The following is a 16,977-nucleotide window of genomic DNA, read 5'->3' as shown; positions in this document are numbered from 1 at the left end:
GAAGCTGAAGGATTTTAAAAAGGGTATTTGTCGAAAAATTAAACTGAAGACACATCTGTATTTGCATCAATGGTTTCTGAGCTTCAATTTTCGCCATGTGAAGCAGCTAAAAAGCTTTTAAAAATATGGTGATCAGGATTCTCTTTCATGTAAATGAAAAGAGAGGGAGTAGCACTTATAATATAAATGCTAAAAGAAAAAGATGTTGTATAATTCCCAAAGCCATAATTCAAACCCACACCACTTAGTAATGTAAAACAATTCAAAGGAGAAAACTAACTGCCTAATTTATCCACAAAATAGTGAACGAGAAACTTAGTAACACAGTAACAAACTAAAACCACTGAATCCAGGCTCCTGACTTGGAAATAGGCACATACAGAATGTGACTACGTCAACTTTAGCATGCTAGTTGGTGTCCAATCCTCCCCAAATCAGGGACAGTGGTGTAATAGTACAACATAAAGATTATTATGTGGTCATTGAATAAAAAAATCTATAGGGAGTACCAATGCCTTTTATATAACAAAATCCATACTATAAGTTATTGTACAAGTAATAAGTGAATTATAATTTGTACAAACTGCTACATGTTCACAGACAATGGAATTTATTACAAAGGATAATAATAATATATACTGGAATGGTCCTAGGTCCAATTGATTTTATATGTTTATGTGATGTATGTTACTGAAATTCTTCTGCAAATACAGGTCCACCCGATATTACCAGTAGAAAGACCCCAATAGATACACATTGTTAAAAGATGCGGTAAGCGTGCCAATGAGACTATTATCCATTCAAATCACAATTTTCAATTATCTTCAATTTCGACGGAAGAATGGCTGTCAAAATGCTAACATTCCAATTTTCAATAACAGTTAACAGCAAATAGATTCTCACAATAACAGATAACAAAATAGATAATAGTCCTATAACAGATAACAAAGAATAAGACAATAACAGCTAACAGTAAATATATTTTCAGAATAACAGATAACAAAGAATTAAAATGCCCCATAACAGCATAACAGTTAAACCCCTTGCCCCCCCTCTTTAATGACTTCGTTTCGTAGTGGACATTTTGTGAGGGACACACCTTCTGAAATTAAAAATCCTATATTGAAAGCTGTTTATTAAAATATGTTGGCTCTGAACATACTTTTGAATTATTAAAGAACTTATGTAAAGTACAAATAACATTTATTTCTTCATTTTTTTACGATATTTTAGAGTATGAATGTTGAACAGGCGGTCTAGGGATATGCCATTTTTGGTTGTTTTGGACCATTCAGGAGTCAATATCGTATCAATCCCTCTAAAAATAAACTGTTTCTTTGCTTAAAAATGTTAAATCTAATTCAATGTACTGACTGCACAAAAAATTACTTGCAAAGATCAAACATATTTTTTTTAAAGTGGCTGGGACAAGAAAATACGTTTTTATTGAAAAACGCTCATATACCTACGAAAAAAATCTATTCTAGTTGTATCTACACTATATATATATCGAAAAGTTTTCAGGATAAGTTTTTAAGGTGAAGAAACATGCTTGGATTGTTGGCTTAGTTGAAGGAGTGCAGATTAACGCCTCGCAATACAAGATATGACGGTTACATTGTCTGGTCAGCTTTACCGCTTACAAATTCAAACATTTCATTGCTAAATGTCTGATGTTAAACAATAATTAATATGTTTACGAAAGCATACAGAGATCTCTCATTAGTATGTATGAATTCTTTTATTGGAAATATTGTTTATATGTTTCTATACAGTACACAATCAAGGATTGAATGTAAAAAAAAAAAGGAATGACATTTGGTTATATAAGGTGATAATAGTTGAAACCTAACTTCTCACTAGACTCACAAACATTATACTATAAATGTAAGAATATCACCTGATGGTTCACATCAAAACTTGTATATTACATGTATATTGTTGCGTTTGTCATCAAACCAACCTATGATGAATACGATCAAGACGTGTTAGTTACATTGGTTTCGGCAAATGAAAACGTAGAAAATATACCAAGCTATACATATAAGATACAACACACGCACTATCTTAGGCAAATGTAAAGTTTGAACCCTTTCCCAAATGTAAAGTTTGAACCCTTTCCCACCTGAAACCATCATTGTCTCCAGAGGAGGATTTATAGGAAGCTCAATCCTCCCTTAAAGCTTTAGTGAGAAAAAAAAGTGTTGATTATATAAGGAACCACTGAAGCCTGACTGGAGCGGGTCCCCTCTGATACAGTCAATGCCCACTCCCATTTATGAAAATTTGGATCAGCGATGCACTGCATGGTGTCGATTGACGTTACTCTCTTTATACAGTACGGGAGATATGAAAATCTCGCAACACCACGTACACTCACCAACTGAATGTTTAGTCCAGCTTCTAACTTTGGCATTGAAATGCATTAACTTCACATTAAATGGTGAACGCTTTCTTCAAATTAACGGAACAGTAATGGGAACAAAGATGGCCTTGTAAAGTGCTAAAATGTTTATGAACAGATTAGAACAGCAAATTCACAATACTTCTCTTTATTATAAACTGTTCTCTTGGTTCAGATTCATCGATATCAACATTTCGTGGGATGATAGCGAACAAGAACTAAATGTGTTCATTTAAATATGCCAACAACGCCCATGTCTCATTAAATTCCACTATAATATGAATTCTCTGACTCTAAGACTCACATTTCTTGACACTGCTAAACAAGTGAAGGACTGAATCATATTTACAGATATGTATTGCAAGCTCACAGACGAACATAAATATATTTCTCCCCGAAGTTGTCTTTCAAAACTCTGTACCAAGAACATTTCCTACAGACAGGTCAAAATAATAAAACGGTTTTGCTCCAACAATGATACTGGATATGCTGTGAAAAGGCTATCTCAACAACTTTGCGGTCATCTAAAATATCAAGGGTACAGAAGAAGAAATTGCTAGAGGTTTCTCTCGTATTAAAGTCATCACACGGATCCCCCCCCCCCCAACAATTTTTTATTGCAATAGTAACAAAAATGATTCTATTCATCACAGCACATGCTTAAGCTGTACATTGATATTTTTTCATAATTTTAAAACCATATACTGAAGGAGATTTGACCCATTTCGTAGTGGACATAAGAATAAATACGGTATACTTTGATCCATTTGATGTGCTCGCTCTTTTTTGCCAACACTTTATTGAAATGCCGCTATAAAAGCATCACTACTATTGTAAGACCCTAATGTTTATATATCTTGCAAACATTGATATTATGAAACTGTCTTTTAGCAAAATTTAATGACTTCGTTTCGTAGTGGACATTTTGTCAGGAATGTCTGGGACACACCTTCTAATAATATTTATTTCTACTTTTTTTTTTTAAACAATATTGAAGAGTATGAATGTTGAATAGGAGGTCTAGGGACATGCCATTTTGGTTATTTTGAACCATTCAGGAATCAATATCTTATTAATCCCTCTAAAAATACGGTATGTTTTTTTTGCTTAAAAACAGTGGCCCCATGGGACAAGAAATCACGTCAGTTTTTATTGAAAAAAAAACCGCCTATTTATGATAGTAGGCCTATAATCAGGAAAAATAGTATACTCATGTACTGTTCCCAGGTATAATAGTTCAAGAAATTAAAAAAAAAAATAACTGAAGACCCCCCAAAATGATAAAATAAAAAGGCCAACAAACGAACTATTTGGACTATTATATATTGTTAGTAGTCCGTCTGTGGTAGTCCGAAGAATAATAGATGATCCACAGTGTATCAAAGGGGACGGGGTTTCCAACCATATGCCCATATCTCAAATGGAATGATCCTCCCAAAAAGGGGATTCCACCCTCCTCCTTTTAGGATCCGCCACTTCTATCTAATTTTATATAATGATTTTTGTAAGTCTTCAGTTTAAAAATCCAAAGTTTAAAAAAAAAATCGTGGGTATTAAATGTCGTTAAACACCGCAGTAGAAGTAAATTACCACTTTCACATTTGCAATTTGATTAAGTATTCAAAACTAAACTTATCCTACAGGGTTCTCAGAAATTAAAACCCACATATATACGCATTGAAACAAGGGGTGTATAATGAGCTAAGGGAAATTTTCTTGTGTCATCTGTTTTGCAATCGTAACTACTCGGCCATTCTCGCTACGCAGTACAATAGTTATTTCTTCGTGCAACCAGAAAGGCCGAGTTGTTCCGATTGATCTGTTTTGTTCTGGTTTATGTAGAACCAGGAATTATAGTACAATCTCGCCTATGATACGTGATTACACGAGAAGAACTATGCTATTTCAGATTCAACATGGCGGCCCAGACAAATTCGAAGTTTTTCGAATTATATGAAATGAAAGAAGAAATAGGAAAGTAAGTCTTCAGTAAAGACTAGCTCTGTGTAAAATAAATCCCCACGAAAATCACAGGATAGCTGCAAATTCCCTACTGATGCTTATGAATTTTAAGTAATCCCAAACATGAGCAGAAATTATAGCAGAAGGCATTATAACGATGCTGTTATCATTTTACGACATCTTCTCGATAGACTTCGAATTGAGAATCGAAGGTCGTAAAATGTTTTATGACATTGTCAGTACATTGTAGACCATTCCATTTTAATGTTTAAATCAATTCAACAATATTTTAATTTACTGTGGGAAAAAAACACTAATTTACTCTTGAGGTTTTGCTATTTCACAGATACTATCCTTGATTTATTGTAAACCCTCCAAATAGGGGAATTATATAAGGAATACACAGGACAATTCCTCATGCAAGGGATTCACAGGAGAACAAATGCCTTCTTGGTTTGAATTTTTTTTAAATATTGTGCATAAAATACTCTTAAAACTGTTAAATAGATTTGTAATATCTTGGACAACTCCTGACAAAAATAGACAATATGTCTCTGCCATAATTCATCATAAAATACCCAGTCCCCACAAAGGTCATAATGCATTTGCAAGAAGACCATGTTGAACCCTTGATTAGGACTGTCTGCAACTATTATATATAGAACTTATTTTTATTAGGACACTTAACCTGAGAATTTTGACCAATAAACTATTGACGTCATACAAAACAATCGCTTTTCTGATTTGAGACATTTTCTCCTATGACGTCAACTTCTATGGGAACTTATGTGATAGCCAGTATTTAGGGATCTCCTGCAGTTGGTGATCTAAGACACTTGGGAATTACTGAGAAACTTGCGCAGAACCTCATTACATGCTCTGGTCATTATTTCTTACAATAAATTAAAATACATTGTAATTAAGCATGATCTATGTCTGAGCAAATCCTTTGAAGTGATATAGAGAAGCTGTGATAACACCCTTTAGTTATTTCAGGCATATTTTTTCTGTGATAACATATAGGTGTATTGTGCAAAATGGCAAACTACATGTATGAACTGTTATATCTTTCAATAGTTAAGTATATATACATATAGACAAAAGTAATATCAATAGAACTTTTACAAATTTTAACGAAACTAATAATGTAAATTGTCCCTTTGAAACATGTAACATCCGTATGTTTAATATCACAGTTCTTTGATTTTTTAGTCTACAATAACAAATGTATGTTATTTTCCTGTAATAACCCTATAGAGTTATATCCCTGACTGAAGACCATATGCATTTGTTTGTCTTTATTTTCTTATTAATCTTTCACAACAAAAGATATCAATATTATTCATTAATTATAAAAAGTTGCTTTATAGGGGAACCTTGCTATAATCAAATTAACTAGTTTGTCTACATGAATGTTAAGGGTTTAAGCAGTTGATTCAGAACCATGGACAATACAATTAGTAGCAGATACATGTATATCTACTGGTACAAATACTAGACCAGCATTCTGGCAGTAAGAGAGCTGTATAAATGCTATCTGAAATAGCTTGTAATCTAGTGAGCGTTAGAGAAAGTCCACAGAGACTGAATACCTAAATACCAATATAGGAAGGGGGAGGGGTTGCAGAAATCACATCTGAAGAAGAAAGACAATACCAATGCTGATGATACAGAAGCTATAACAGCATTAATGTCAATTTAAAATTCACTAAAATATACTACATGAATCTTGGAAAGAGAGAGCTGAAAGAAAACATAGAAGAAAGTACAGAGTCTGTTCAAATGAGACAGATTGGTTAAGAAAAAAACATCAGAAGATTTAAAACTTTATTTGATGACAATCACAGTGTACCATCTATGGCATCATCAGTTAAACACAACCATTCCTAATAAAATTGTCATGTCATATGTTAATTTCATTAGGCCAAAAAAAAAATATATGTCTGTTTCCTGTTTCTCGACCGACCCTGACTTAAAGCCCCCGACCCTAGATCTTTTTATTCAATTCCGGAAAAAAAAACGTTTCTCGTCCGGAAAAAATCGTTTCCGGTCCGATCTAGATCCGTATTTTACTATACCCAAACAATCAAAATGGCTGCTCCCAGCACAAATGTGCTACAATTAAGGTTTAAAAAATGTCGGCACTGGGAGGATTATTCAATTAAAGCTTCTTTAAAGAGATTAAATGATTTTAGGGTACAGGACCCTAACCAAACATGACAATTAACCATCTGCAAATCTGACAGGGAGTGCAAAAATAATAAAAAAAAAAAAAAAAAAAAAAAAAAAATCCCGACCTACCGACCCTGATTTTTTTGCCTTGGCAGCAGGAAACAGACATATATTTTTTTTTCGCCTTATGCATATATGTGAAACCTTTAATAAAAAGATTAATTACCTATATTGTTTATTTAAAAAAAGCACAATACTGGAATACAATACTGGTACAAAATTTTTATACCAGTATTGCGATCACCAACTACAGGAGATCCGTATTTAGTTAGCAGACAAATAGCAATAAGGTGTATAATTTGTAATATTGAAATTTATGATACATGACATGTACATGTACATGTAGCAATACCAATACACCTTATTGCAATTTGTTTGCCATTACTATATACATCACACAGGTTCCCGTAAAATTTTGACGTCATAATACAAAATATCTGACGCCACAATGGAAAAGTGATGTTGTATGACGTCAACAGTTCAAGCGGGACAGATTCTCGGTTCTGTTGGAATAGCAAAAAGGTGTGTAGGTTCAGGGGTAGAAGTAGGAAAAGACCATTAACTTGCCCTTGAGTTTTTAGCTTACCTGGCCTAAAAGGCTAAGTGAGCTTTTCTCATCACTTGGCGTCCGTCGTCGTTAACTTTTACAAAAATCTTTTCCTCTGAAACTACTGGGCCAAATCAGAGTTCTCACTAAGGCGAGTCCATGAGTCCTAGACTCATCAAAGTCTGTCTGGACTCACCATTTTCAAAACTGGTGAGTCTACAGATGCATCAACATTGAAATATTTTGTATAAACTAAACACAGGATAACTCAAATATCATCATTTTATAGCAAAATTTTAAAAGTTATCTGAATTTAATGTCATTTCATTGCTCTGTAGTGTTATAGGAAATGGAAATTAAAACTTTACATTATATTGCAATAAAATATTTTCTTCTTGCTGTTGGACTCATCATGGCTAAAAATGACGAGTCCGGCCGTCCCTGGACTCGCCTTCAAAAATTCTTAGCGAGAACCCTGCCAAATTAAACCAAACTTTGCTACAAATAGAACCTATGGGTAAAATGTAGATTTTGGCTTATAACTCTGAAACCAAAGCATTTAGAGCAAATCTGACAAGGGGTTAAAATGTTTAGTAATTCAAGATCTATCTGCCCTGAAATTTTCAGACGAATCGGACAACAGGTTGTAAGGTTGCTGCCCCTCAATTGGCAATTTTAAGGAAATTTTGCCGTTTTTTTTGTTATTATCTTGAATATTATTGTAGATAAAGATAAACTATAAACAGCAATAATGTTCAGCAAAGTAAGGTCTACAAATAAGTCAAATGCCCAAAATGGTCAGTTGACTCCTTCAGGAGTTCTTGCCCTTTATAGTTCATCTTACCCATTTTTCTTAAATTTTTGTAATCTTTTACAAAAATCTTCTCCTCTGAAACTACTAAGACAAAATGTAACCAAACTTGTCCACAATTATCATAAGAGTATCTAGTTTATGTCAGTGAATACAGGTGAGCGGCACAGGCTCTTGAGAGCCTCTAGTTAACTTGTCCTACCAATGTGGAAGACAAAGCTGTCTGTGGTAGGGGGGTCTTTGGGTGAATAAAGGCTTATCATAACAAAACTTCTACAAAAAAAGTAACAAAAAATTTCAGATGTTAGTGATTTTAAGGTTCTTTTTAATTTTGAACTTCTACTTAATGACGGAGTACATGTTTATATGGCCGGTGCTGCTATTTTGGTTAACACAATTGGTTTCCATTCTGTATAAATAGTTTGCATAGCTACCTATAGCTAATGTATTGAAATTATATACAATTCTTAAGAAAAAGGGCATGACGTCAAGTTGTTGTCTCTTTCACTAATTTTTCATTTCCATTTTCAATTTTATTTATACACATATTTATAAGATGGGCATCTCTGTCCCATGAATACAATCTTCTTTTATTCTCACCCCACACAGTCATTGGGGTCTCTTGCTTCTTGCTTTATTTTTTAGAGCTTTGATCAATGTATTATTTTCCCATTCATTCATCAGACCACAGCCATGACAAGGCAAGGAAACAGCACCCTAAAAAGATTCTGAAAAATAACAAAAATGTATAGATTTTTTGAAAATATAAATTAATGAAAGCCTAAATGTGTTCCCTCTATTCTCCCTGTTGGGTCTTCACTTCGTCTTCTACCCTGTAAGGCTGCCAGGGGGAAAATACTATCCCTTAAATTTTGAAGTGTGGTGACCTGGCCATGGGACTTCAATTATCTTTTACTCTTGACAACATGCAAAAGTAGGAGATTTCCTTAGTACATGTAATATTAGGTGACATGTATATCCACAGCTTTTTTATATCAACAGAATAAAGGCCCCAAATCTCAATTAAAACAAAGGTTTCTTTTTCCCCAAATTTTTCAGCAGATAGGAATGAAAAGCAAGTCAGTAAATTCCGCTCCTTGTTATATAATAATATACTGCAATATAATTATATTGTTATTGTTATATTGTATATAGTTGTCTGGTATATGTATCTGTTCTTCTGACCCATTAATTATATGAGATTAAAATTTTGGCTGAATTTGTCATTGTTGATTACCATGAATTTATGGCAGCATCAATGTAAAAAGACATGAAAACTTACACTTAATAAGATTTATCCTCATCTGTAACACTCAAAGCCACAAATTTTAAAGCAAGGATGTATAAAAAATGAAACCCTTACGACCCTTACAGTGTTTTCCCTAGCTTATTCATGCATTGCGGTACTGGTACGCATAAAATTTCGGCCGCCATGCGTTTATCATACCAGCAATGCGTCCCGCTATGTTAGTCCAGATAATTATGACATCTTGGAAGGCTATTTTAAACTTTTGCTTTGATGCCTTCCTCGATGTAAGGCGTCAAAGAAAAAAAATATAATAGCCTTTCAAGATGTTATAATTATTTGGACTACCTGCTATGTGTGAAATTTTTATTATCTTATAATATGAAGTGACAAGTGACAAAACTCTACAGGTGTTTCAAACTCACTTGACTGATAATTGATCATAATTAAGACAATGTAAGATTTTAATGTGCAACGCTCTGATTTTACAACCACTTTGATTAGATAGAACAACATTCAAATCGAGAGTTCAAATTGTTTTAATGATGAATATTATAGCCTGATACAGCTTCCAAATATCCTTCCTAGGAAAAACAAAAAGTAAACTTTGTTTATAAATTTTACGTTTTAAAATCATAAGTCTGACGTCGAAATATTTATATCAAACGCAGTTGATTAGTTGTAATAGAGAATACACATCATTGGGTTGAAACATGATGTAACATTGACCTCTGTAGCAGAGTTCAAAAAATTAATGTGTCACTGAATATTCACAATGTATTTCAGATAGTCTGTTGTTCTGATGTCAAAAATTATTTTATTTTTTAAACTGATCTTTCAAACTCGTTTTAACCAGAAGAAAGTAATAACATTGCTTGACTGTACCTTAAGTTGAATATCTACATCCAAATTAAATTAATTAAAGCTGTAATCCATGATCACAAATTGAATGCTTTGTTTACAATTGTTGAAAGCCATGTGCTTTTTGGCGGGAAAATTCGAGAAACCCCTTAACAGGAAACAGTTACATTTCATTGTTATTTATAGACAGTAAGAATTTTATTTTGGAAATCAATTTGATTAACTTTAAAGGTTTATTCATGAAAAATTAATAATTTCTTGGGGTGAAACTGATAATACTTTTTATTAAAATGATTTACATCCAGGGGTACGGAAAGGGGGCTGTTTTTTTCCCATAATATTACAAATATTAGTTAACCAGTCTGAAAATACATGGTTAAATGGATTTTAATTCTGAAAAACTCATGTGTTTTTTTAATTCCTTTTATTACATTGTTGTATTTCCATCATAATCAGAAACAAGCTGCATGTATAAGGTATTTCAAACATATTATTGGCTTTTATATAAGACTATTCCATACTATTAATAAGTATGTACCTGTAGTAAAAACAAACCTGGTAGAGCCTAAAAAAAATCTACAGGGCCCTTGAAAAAAACTTTTGGATCCAGACTGGCCTTTGGAGAAAATGTTAAGTATTGTTCCTGATTGTATTGTATGTGAAGTTTTTAAAATGACATGTTGAATTCATTTCACTAGTGTAATAAAAATAATTCTACAAAACAATGTAGCGCTCGCATTGCAAATTCACCTTAGACCCACCATGCATCAAAAATTTTCTAAGGAAGACACTGCCTTATATGACCAAAAGGGGCCCTAAAAATAAAAACCAGAAATATCTAAGGTCAACTTTGTCTGATGAAGTTCAAAAAGATAAGTACAGATGTTCATTATGATGTATTTTGTATATGCCAAATTTAGATTTTCAACCAGATTTCTTGGTCAAGTGAACATATCTTGTTTCAATAACATTAAGTACATCTAAATGTATCTGATACGTTCTCAAATTGTTATGCCCCCACCCTAGTGGAGGATGCATTAAGTTTTACCTTTTACGTCTGTCCATACGTCCCAATGTCCCAAAATTTGTTTCTGGTCTCTAACCTTAGTTTGCCTTAGCTACCAAATGTTATGAAATTTAAACACAAAGATTATTACCACTTTTACAGTTCTAGACTTATGTCCCTTTAGAAATGTAAAAATGCTGATTTTGTTTGTTTGCGTTATGTAACTTTAATTTGCCTCAACTAAATGTTATGACACTTATTAAATACAATGCTCATTACCACAAAACACAGATCAAATTTGAATTTTGGTGGCATCACTTTTATGTTCTAGAGTTATGCCCCTTTAGAAATGGAAAAATCACTAAGATATTCGTTTCTGTACTCAAACAAGAATTTATCATGTCCGTTCTCTAAATAACTTTGCCTCAACCAAATGTTATGAACCTATGGTAAATGCTTATTACCTCAAAATACAGATCAAGCTAGAATTTTGGTAGCATTACTTTTACCGTTCTAGAGTTATGCCCCTTTAGAAATTGAAAAATTGCTGAATGTCGACTAGCACAATTTTGACAATTTAAGGTTGCCTCTTAGCACTTGCTATGTGCTTGCATTTTCTATTTAAATATCCACTGTGGCTGTATGTACATGTATACATGTATGTTTAAAGAAAGTATTTTTGTATGACTATACTATTCAGATTTTTTCCTTGATAGTCTCTGTTTTCTGCAGTAAAGCAATACAGAACAATACATAGATAAATTAATGTTACACAATAAAAACAAATAATAAATGATGTGTTAACTTTTCTGTTTTCTGAAGAAAATAATTATTCAATTTGATATTTTTATGCACCAAAAAGAATGAAGGAGATGCCAAGAACATTTTCTGTAGCTTATTGCCAAACCTAAATATTTTATGTATACATTTGTATTTGTAATTTGTTAAGTCCTTACATTGTAATTAATAACCTTATACCTGTCTTATTGTTGACACTTTTTCTTTTTGCAGAGGAGCATTTTCTGTCGTTAGAAGATGTATACAGAAAAACTCACTATTAGAATTTGCAGCAAAAATAATAAACACAAAAAAATTATCAGCTAGAGGTATGTTATTTGTTCTTTTACTATGTAATTTGTTCTTTTACTATGTAATTTGTCTTGCTTTGAAGTCTATCATATCATAAAGTTGCACTTGTTGTTCAGTGTAACTACATGTAACTAAATGTATCTACAAAACCTGCTTTAAATTAGTATGTATAAACTACTGATGTGCAGATAATTTATATAAATTTCATCAATGACATAAAGCCCTGTAAAATTTTTGTTTTTTCTAAAGTGTACATATCAAGACCAGATTTGTGTCACCTGACAGTGTCCAGCTGTAGTGACAAATCATCCCTGCAATTATCTTGTCCACCTCCGCATCCTTTGTCAATCTGGATCCCTGAAATTTCACAATAGCTCTCTAGAATTCAACACAATAAAAAAAAGTGATAATGGCTACCCTTATTTTATAGAACCTGCTAGACATTGCCATTAATATATTCTGTTATCCCCTGTGATGTCAAAATATAGTTTTACTGTAAATTCAAGAATTATTAGATGTACATGCATTTGTTATTACAATTTTTCAATAATGAACAAAAATGAGATTTTGATTGTTGTGATTTCAAAAAATGTCTGCAGAAAAGTTATACAGATCTACATTTGAGTTATTGCGATAATCATCCATTAAAAAAACCTCGCAATAATTTCTAAATTTACAGTAGACTGTGATTATTTTTTTTTTTAAAGATATCATTACATGTATATCAATAACTTTGTTAGAGCTTCTTGGAAAGTCATGCAACTTGGACAGAGCTTTTTAAAAACAAGAAATAACATCTGAACAAAAAACTTTAATTATTTTAAGTTTTGTCGAGCCTGTGACTTTTGTCGCAGAAAGCTCGACATATGGATAGTGATCCTACGGCAGTGGCGGCGGTGTTAGCTAACTTCTTAAAAGCTTTATATTTTAGAAGGTAGGAGACCTGGATGCTTCATACTTTGTATTTGGATGACTCATGTTACGAAGTTTCCGTCAGTCACATGTCCAATGTCCTTGACCTCATTTTCATGATTCAGTGACTACTTGAAAAAAAGTTAACATTTTTTGTAATGTTAAATTCTCTCTTGCATGTATTATAAGTAATAGGATAACTATATTTGGTATGTGCATACCTTGCAAGGTCTTCATGCCGGTCAGACAGTTTTCACTTGACATTGACCTCATTTTCATGGATCAGTGAACAAGGTTAAGTTTTGGTGGTCAAGTCCATATCTCAGATACTATAAGCAATAGGTCTAGTATATTCTGTTTATGAAAGCACTGTAAGGTGAACATGTCAAACTGGCAGGTGTCATCTGACCGTGACCTCATTTTCATGGTTCAGTGGTTATAGTTAAATTTTTGTGTTTTGGTCTGTTTTTCTTATACTGTATGCAATAGATCTACTATATTTGTTGTATGGAATGATTGTAAGATGTACATGTACATGTCTATCTGGCAGGTTTTATTTGACCTTGACCTCATTTTCACAGTTCATTGCTCAGTGTTAAGTTTTTGTGTTTTGGTCTGTTTTTCTTAAACTATAAGCAATAGGTCAACTATATTTGTTGTATGGCAGAATTGTTAGCTGTACATGCCTGATTGGCATGGTTCATCTGACCTTGACCTCATTTTCATGGTTTATTGGTCAATGTTTAGTTTTCTTGGTAAATGTTAAGTTTATGTGACAGTTTTATATTTAGGACTATCAACATAATATCAATGATAAGAAAAGAAGGCGGGACATTTCAGCGTGTGCACTCTTGTTTCTGTATTGTATTGATAAATAAACTTAGTGTTTGCATTGGTAGTTAACATAATACTTTTACACTGACAGCAGCAACGTCCGACAAAGTCACAGGGTTTTGTTGTACCATTTAACCTTTCTCTTGTTTAATCTAAGCAGTTTTATATTAATAATGTCCCAACATTAGGAAAAGCTTTTAATTTTACTGGGTTTTTTTGCCAATGAATATTTCCCCCCACTTACATGTATATGAAATAGATATAATTGCTTGATTGAGTCCCCCTATTACCCGAAACTATGTGCTGTGAATCTTATCTTTTAATCCTAACTTTGAAAAATTGTCATGATTGTATACACATTTTATCAGTGTCTTTAAAAAAGAATAGCGAATTATCAACCACCTCAATAAATGTCACAAATATGTGTAAAGGCCTTAGAACTAAGATCCTGGAACCCTTAAAATTTCACCTGTAATTTCAGGAATTTGCGATAGTATTAGTATTGTTCTAATTTATAATATTGATTGAAAGTCATTACTGTAAGGGATAGCAGTCTGGTTGATATGTACTACAGTTACAATAAGGTATCTCCATTGGACAGCCATTACCAAATAATCTCCATATCAAACAGGATGATACATGTAATTAATTGTTATCATTAATTACATTGTAAACCAATAACAGTTGGTTAATTACTATATCTATTATCATTGCACTACTTGACCTGTCGATAATATCAATAAGTAATTTTGAATACTAGTTACTATGTTAAGTAAGTGTTAGACGTACCCCTGAGGGCCTTAGCCTGAGGGTGTAAGCCAGATGAGGGTTATCTAATTAACACATGATATTATGGTTAATGCTAAATTTTAGCTTTCAATAATTAAGAAGGGGGTTGGGGTGGTTCCGGAGAGGGACCTCAATTAAGAATAAAGTATAAAAAAGCTGTGAATAAATTTAATAGAAAACATCCCAAATAATTCCTTGACTTCCATCTGAGTTATAATTATTAATGATCAAATAACATAAAGGAAATGGACTGGGGAAGTTGTAAAATGCCTGTGTTGAATATTAGAAGAAATGGCTGTTAAATGGTATTTTAAGATACCTTAACTGCAAATGTGATAATATCATCATTGTCAAAATTTGAATTTTGTCACTTCTTATATATAGAAACCCTACAGTATTGAATATTTTCATAATTATTATATACAATGTATATATTTGTCCATGGAATGACTTATCCACAATAATGCAAGTTTTCCTCAATCCACAAAAATTGGTAACCACATAAACAATGAATCCACAGTACATAAATTATAAAAGATTTCTGAGATGTAAATCAGAATAAAATAATAACAACCTCTATGTTTAAGATATAGTAAATCTATGTATCAACTGACTTGCACATACATGTACACTGTTTATATTATTTTTTAATGAACCATGCATGTTTCCTTTTGGAAATTGTCTAACTAATTTGTGCAATGCACTTAAAACTTTTCGTTTACATATTAAATACATTTCTAAGATTGTTTACACAGATAACCATTTCATTAAGAGTATCATATTAATTCAGGAATGCACATGGATCATGTTTAAATAATGGGCAGTCTTTCAGACAGAAACTGAAATGTTTGTCTCATTTCAAATAAATTTATTAAAAAATAAAAAGGCTATTTTTTAAGATTTAAATTCTTGGGTGTGTATGAAATTTTAAACATGTAAAAAAGTTATAATTGTCATGGGACTATGTCTGTTCTTTTAAGTACTCCTACTTACTTGACCTGGATTGTATAATAAGGTTATTAAATAATGTTTGATAGTAAATGTGTGGGAGGAGGGTGTGTCATTTTATAATTTTCTTTATATTGTTTGAGGGAACACTTCCCCATTTTTATTACTAAGTTATAACCATAACAATTGATAAATATGAATTTCATAATGTCTCAACGCCTGTTGTAATGTATTGTATAGATTGTCTGATATTTATTAAAATTTACAAGGACCCTTAACTTTTACATTCTGCATGATCTGTAAGTTAGAGTTTAAAAGACCACAAAAGAGGTATTTTTAAATCTGTGACCAATATAATGCCCACTATTCTGACTACATTGTCTGAGATAGCTCTAATATCATGACTGAATGGCTGTTTGTAACTTGGAGAGGAGGGGGGCTATGTATGTCACATAACCCACTGACTGTGTTTTTTTTGGGGGCGGGGGTGGGGGGGAACAAACATTTGAACCAAATTTCGCTTGCTTTATTATTGAATCAGATCTTGTTATAAAAAAAAACCCCACTTTTTGATAATCCATTCTTTCTTCTGAAATGTCAGTGGATCCATTGCTTACTGTGTGTAGGTAAAGCATAAGAATTGGATCATGTCACAGTCAGAAAGTTAAGTCAAGGCTACAATTACTAAAATGTTGATTATGTTTTGACAGATTGAATATAGTTAACAGCTGGTGTCATCATCTGCATTGTTTACTTTGGCATTGTTTATAATAGTATAATAAGTATCAATAGTTCTTTTGTTATCTGTATTACATAAAAGTTCGATTCTCAACCATAATGTTATCTCAGTGATTATTGTGCATTCCACTTATATATTACCTATAGTTGGTACCATACAACTTTAAATTCATTAATTAACTATTAACCTATTTTTATTGGGGTATTTGTGAAATATACAAGTAAGCTTAGGGTTACCTTTAGTTTCTAACATCTATGTCATAAGACATGGACCAAGTGAGCTTTTCTCATCACTAGCTCAGCTATAAAGCTTAGCTTATCCTTTAAGCATTACAGATTATATGAAAATCAAGTGTATAGAATAATTTTGTAGAAAGAGGAACTCCTGTAGAAATGTATGATACTGATGCAGCTCAAGAATGGATGAAATTGAAAACCAATATGTTTACGCAAGCTCTATTAATTAGGTTCTTTAATTTGTATTATTATATTTTTTTTTCAGATCACCAAAAATTAGAAAGAGAAGCTAGAATATGTAGATTATTAAAACATTCTAATATAGGTCTGTATAAATTGTAAACTTTACATTTTTTATTAT

The 16,977-nt window shown here is 32.3% G+C and overlaps 1 protein-coding gene across 4 annotated transcripts in view; it reads left to right on the top strand.

Moving 5' to 3' along the window:
- Window positions 1–4,266: 4,266 nt before the first annotated feature.
- The window catches only part of LOC143045946 (calcium/calmodulin-dependent protein kinase type II delta chain-like), an 89,297-nt gene continuing 76,586 nt past the window's right edge, over window positions 4,267–16,977 (top strand). For all 4 annotated transcript variants that reach the window (XM_076218799.1, XM_076218801.1, XM_076218800.1 and 1 more), the window contains exons 1-3: window positions 4,267–4,382; window positions 12,081–12,175; window positions 16,882–16,941. In XM_076218799.1, coding sequence (XP_076074914.1) covers window positions 4,321–4,382; window positions 12,081–12,175; window positions 16,882–16,941 — 217 coding nt within the window. In that variant the 5' untranslated portion in view covers window positions 4,267–4,320. The remainder of the gene's footprint in view (window positions 4,383–12,080; window positions 12,176–16,881; window positions 16,942–16,977) is intronic.

This window comes from Mytilus galloprovincialis, chromosome 9, assembly GCF_965363235.1.
Source record: "Mytilus galloprovincialis chromosome 9, xbMytGall1.hap1.1, whole genome shotgun sequence".
In the NCBI taxonomy this organism is placed as follows: Eukaryota; Metazoa; Mollusca; class Bivalvia; order Mytilida; family Mytilidae; genus Mytilus; species Mytilus galloprovincialis.
The sequence above is the reverse complement of the archived record's forward strand: the minus strand, read 5'-3'. Positions and strand labels throughout refer to the sequence as shown.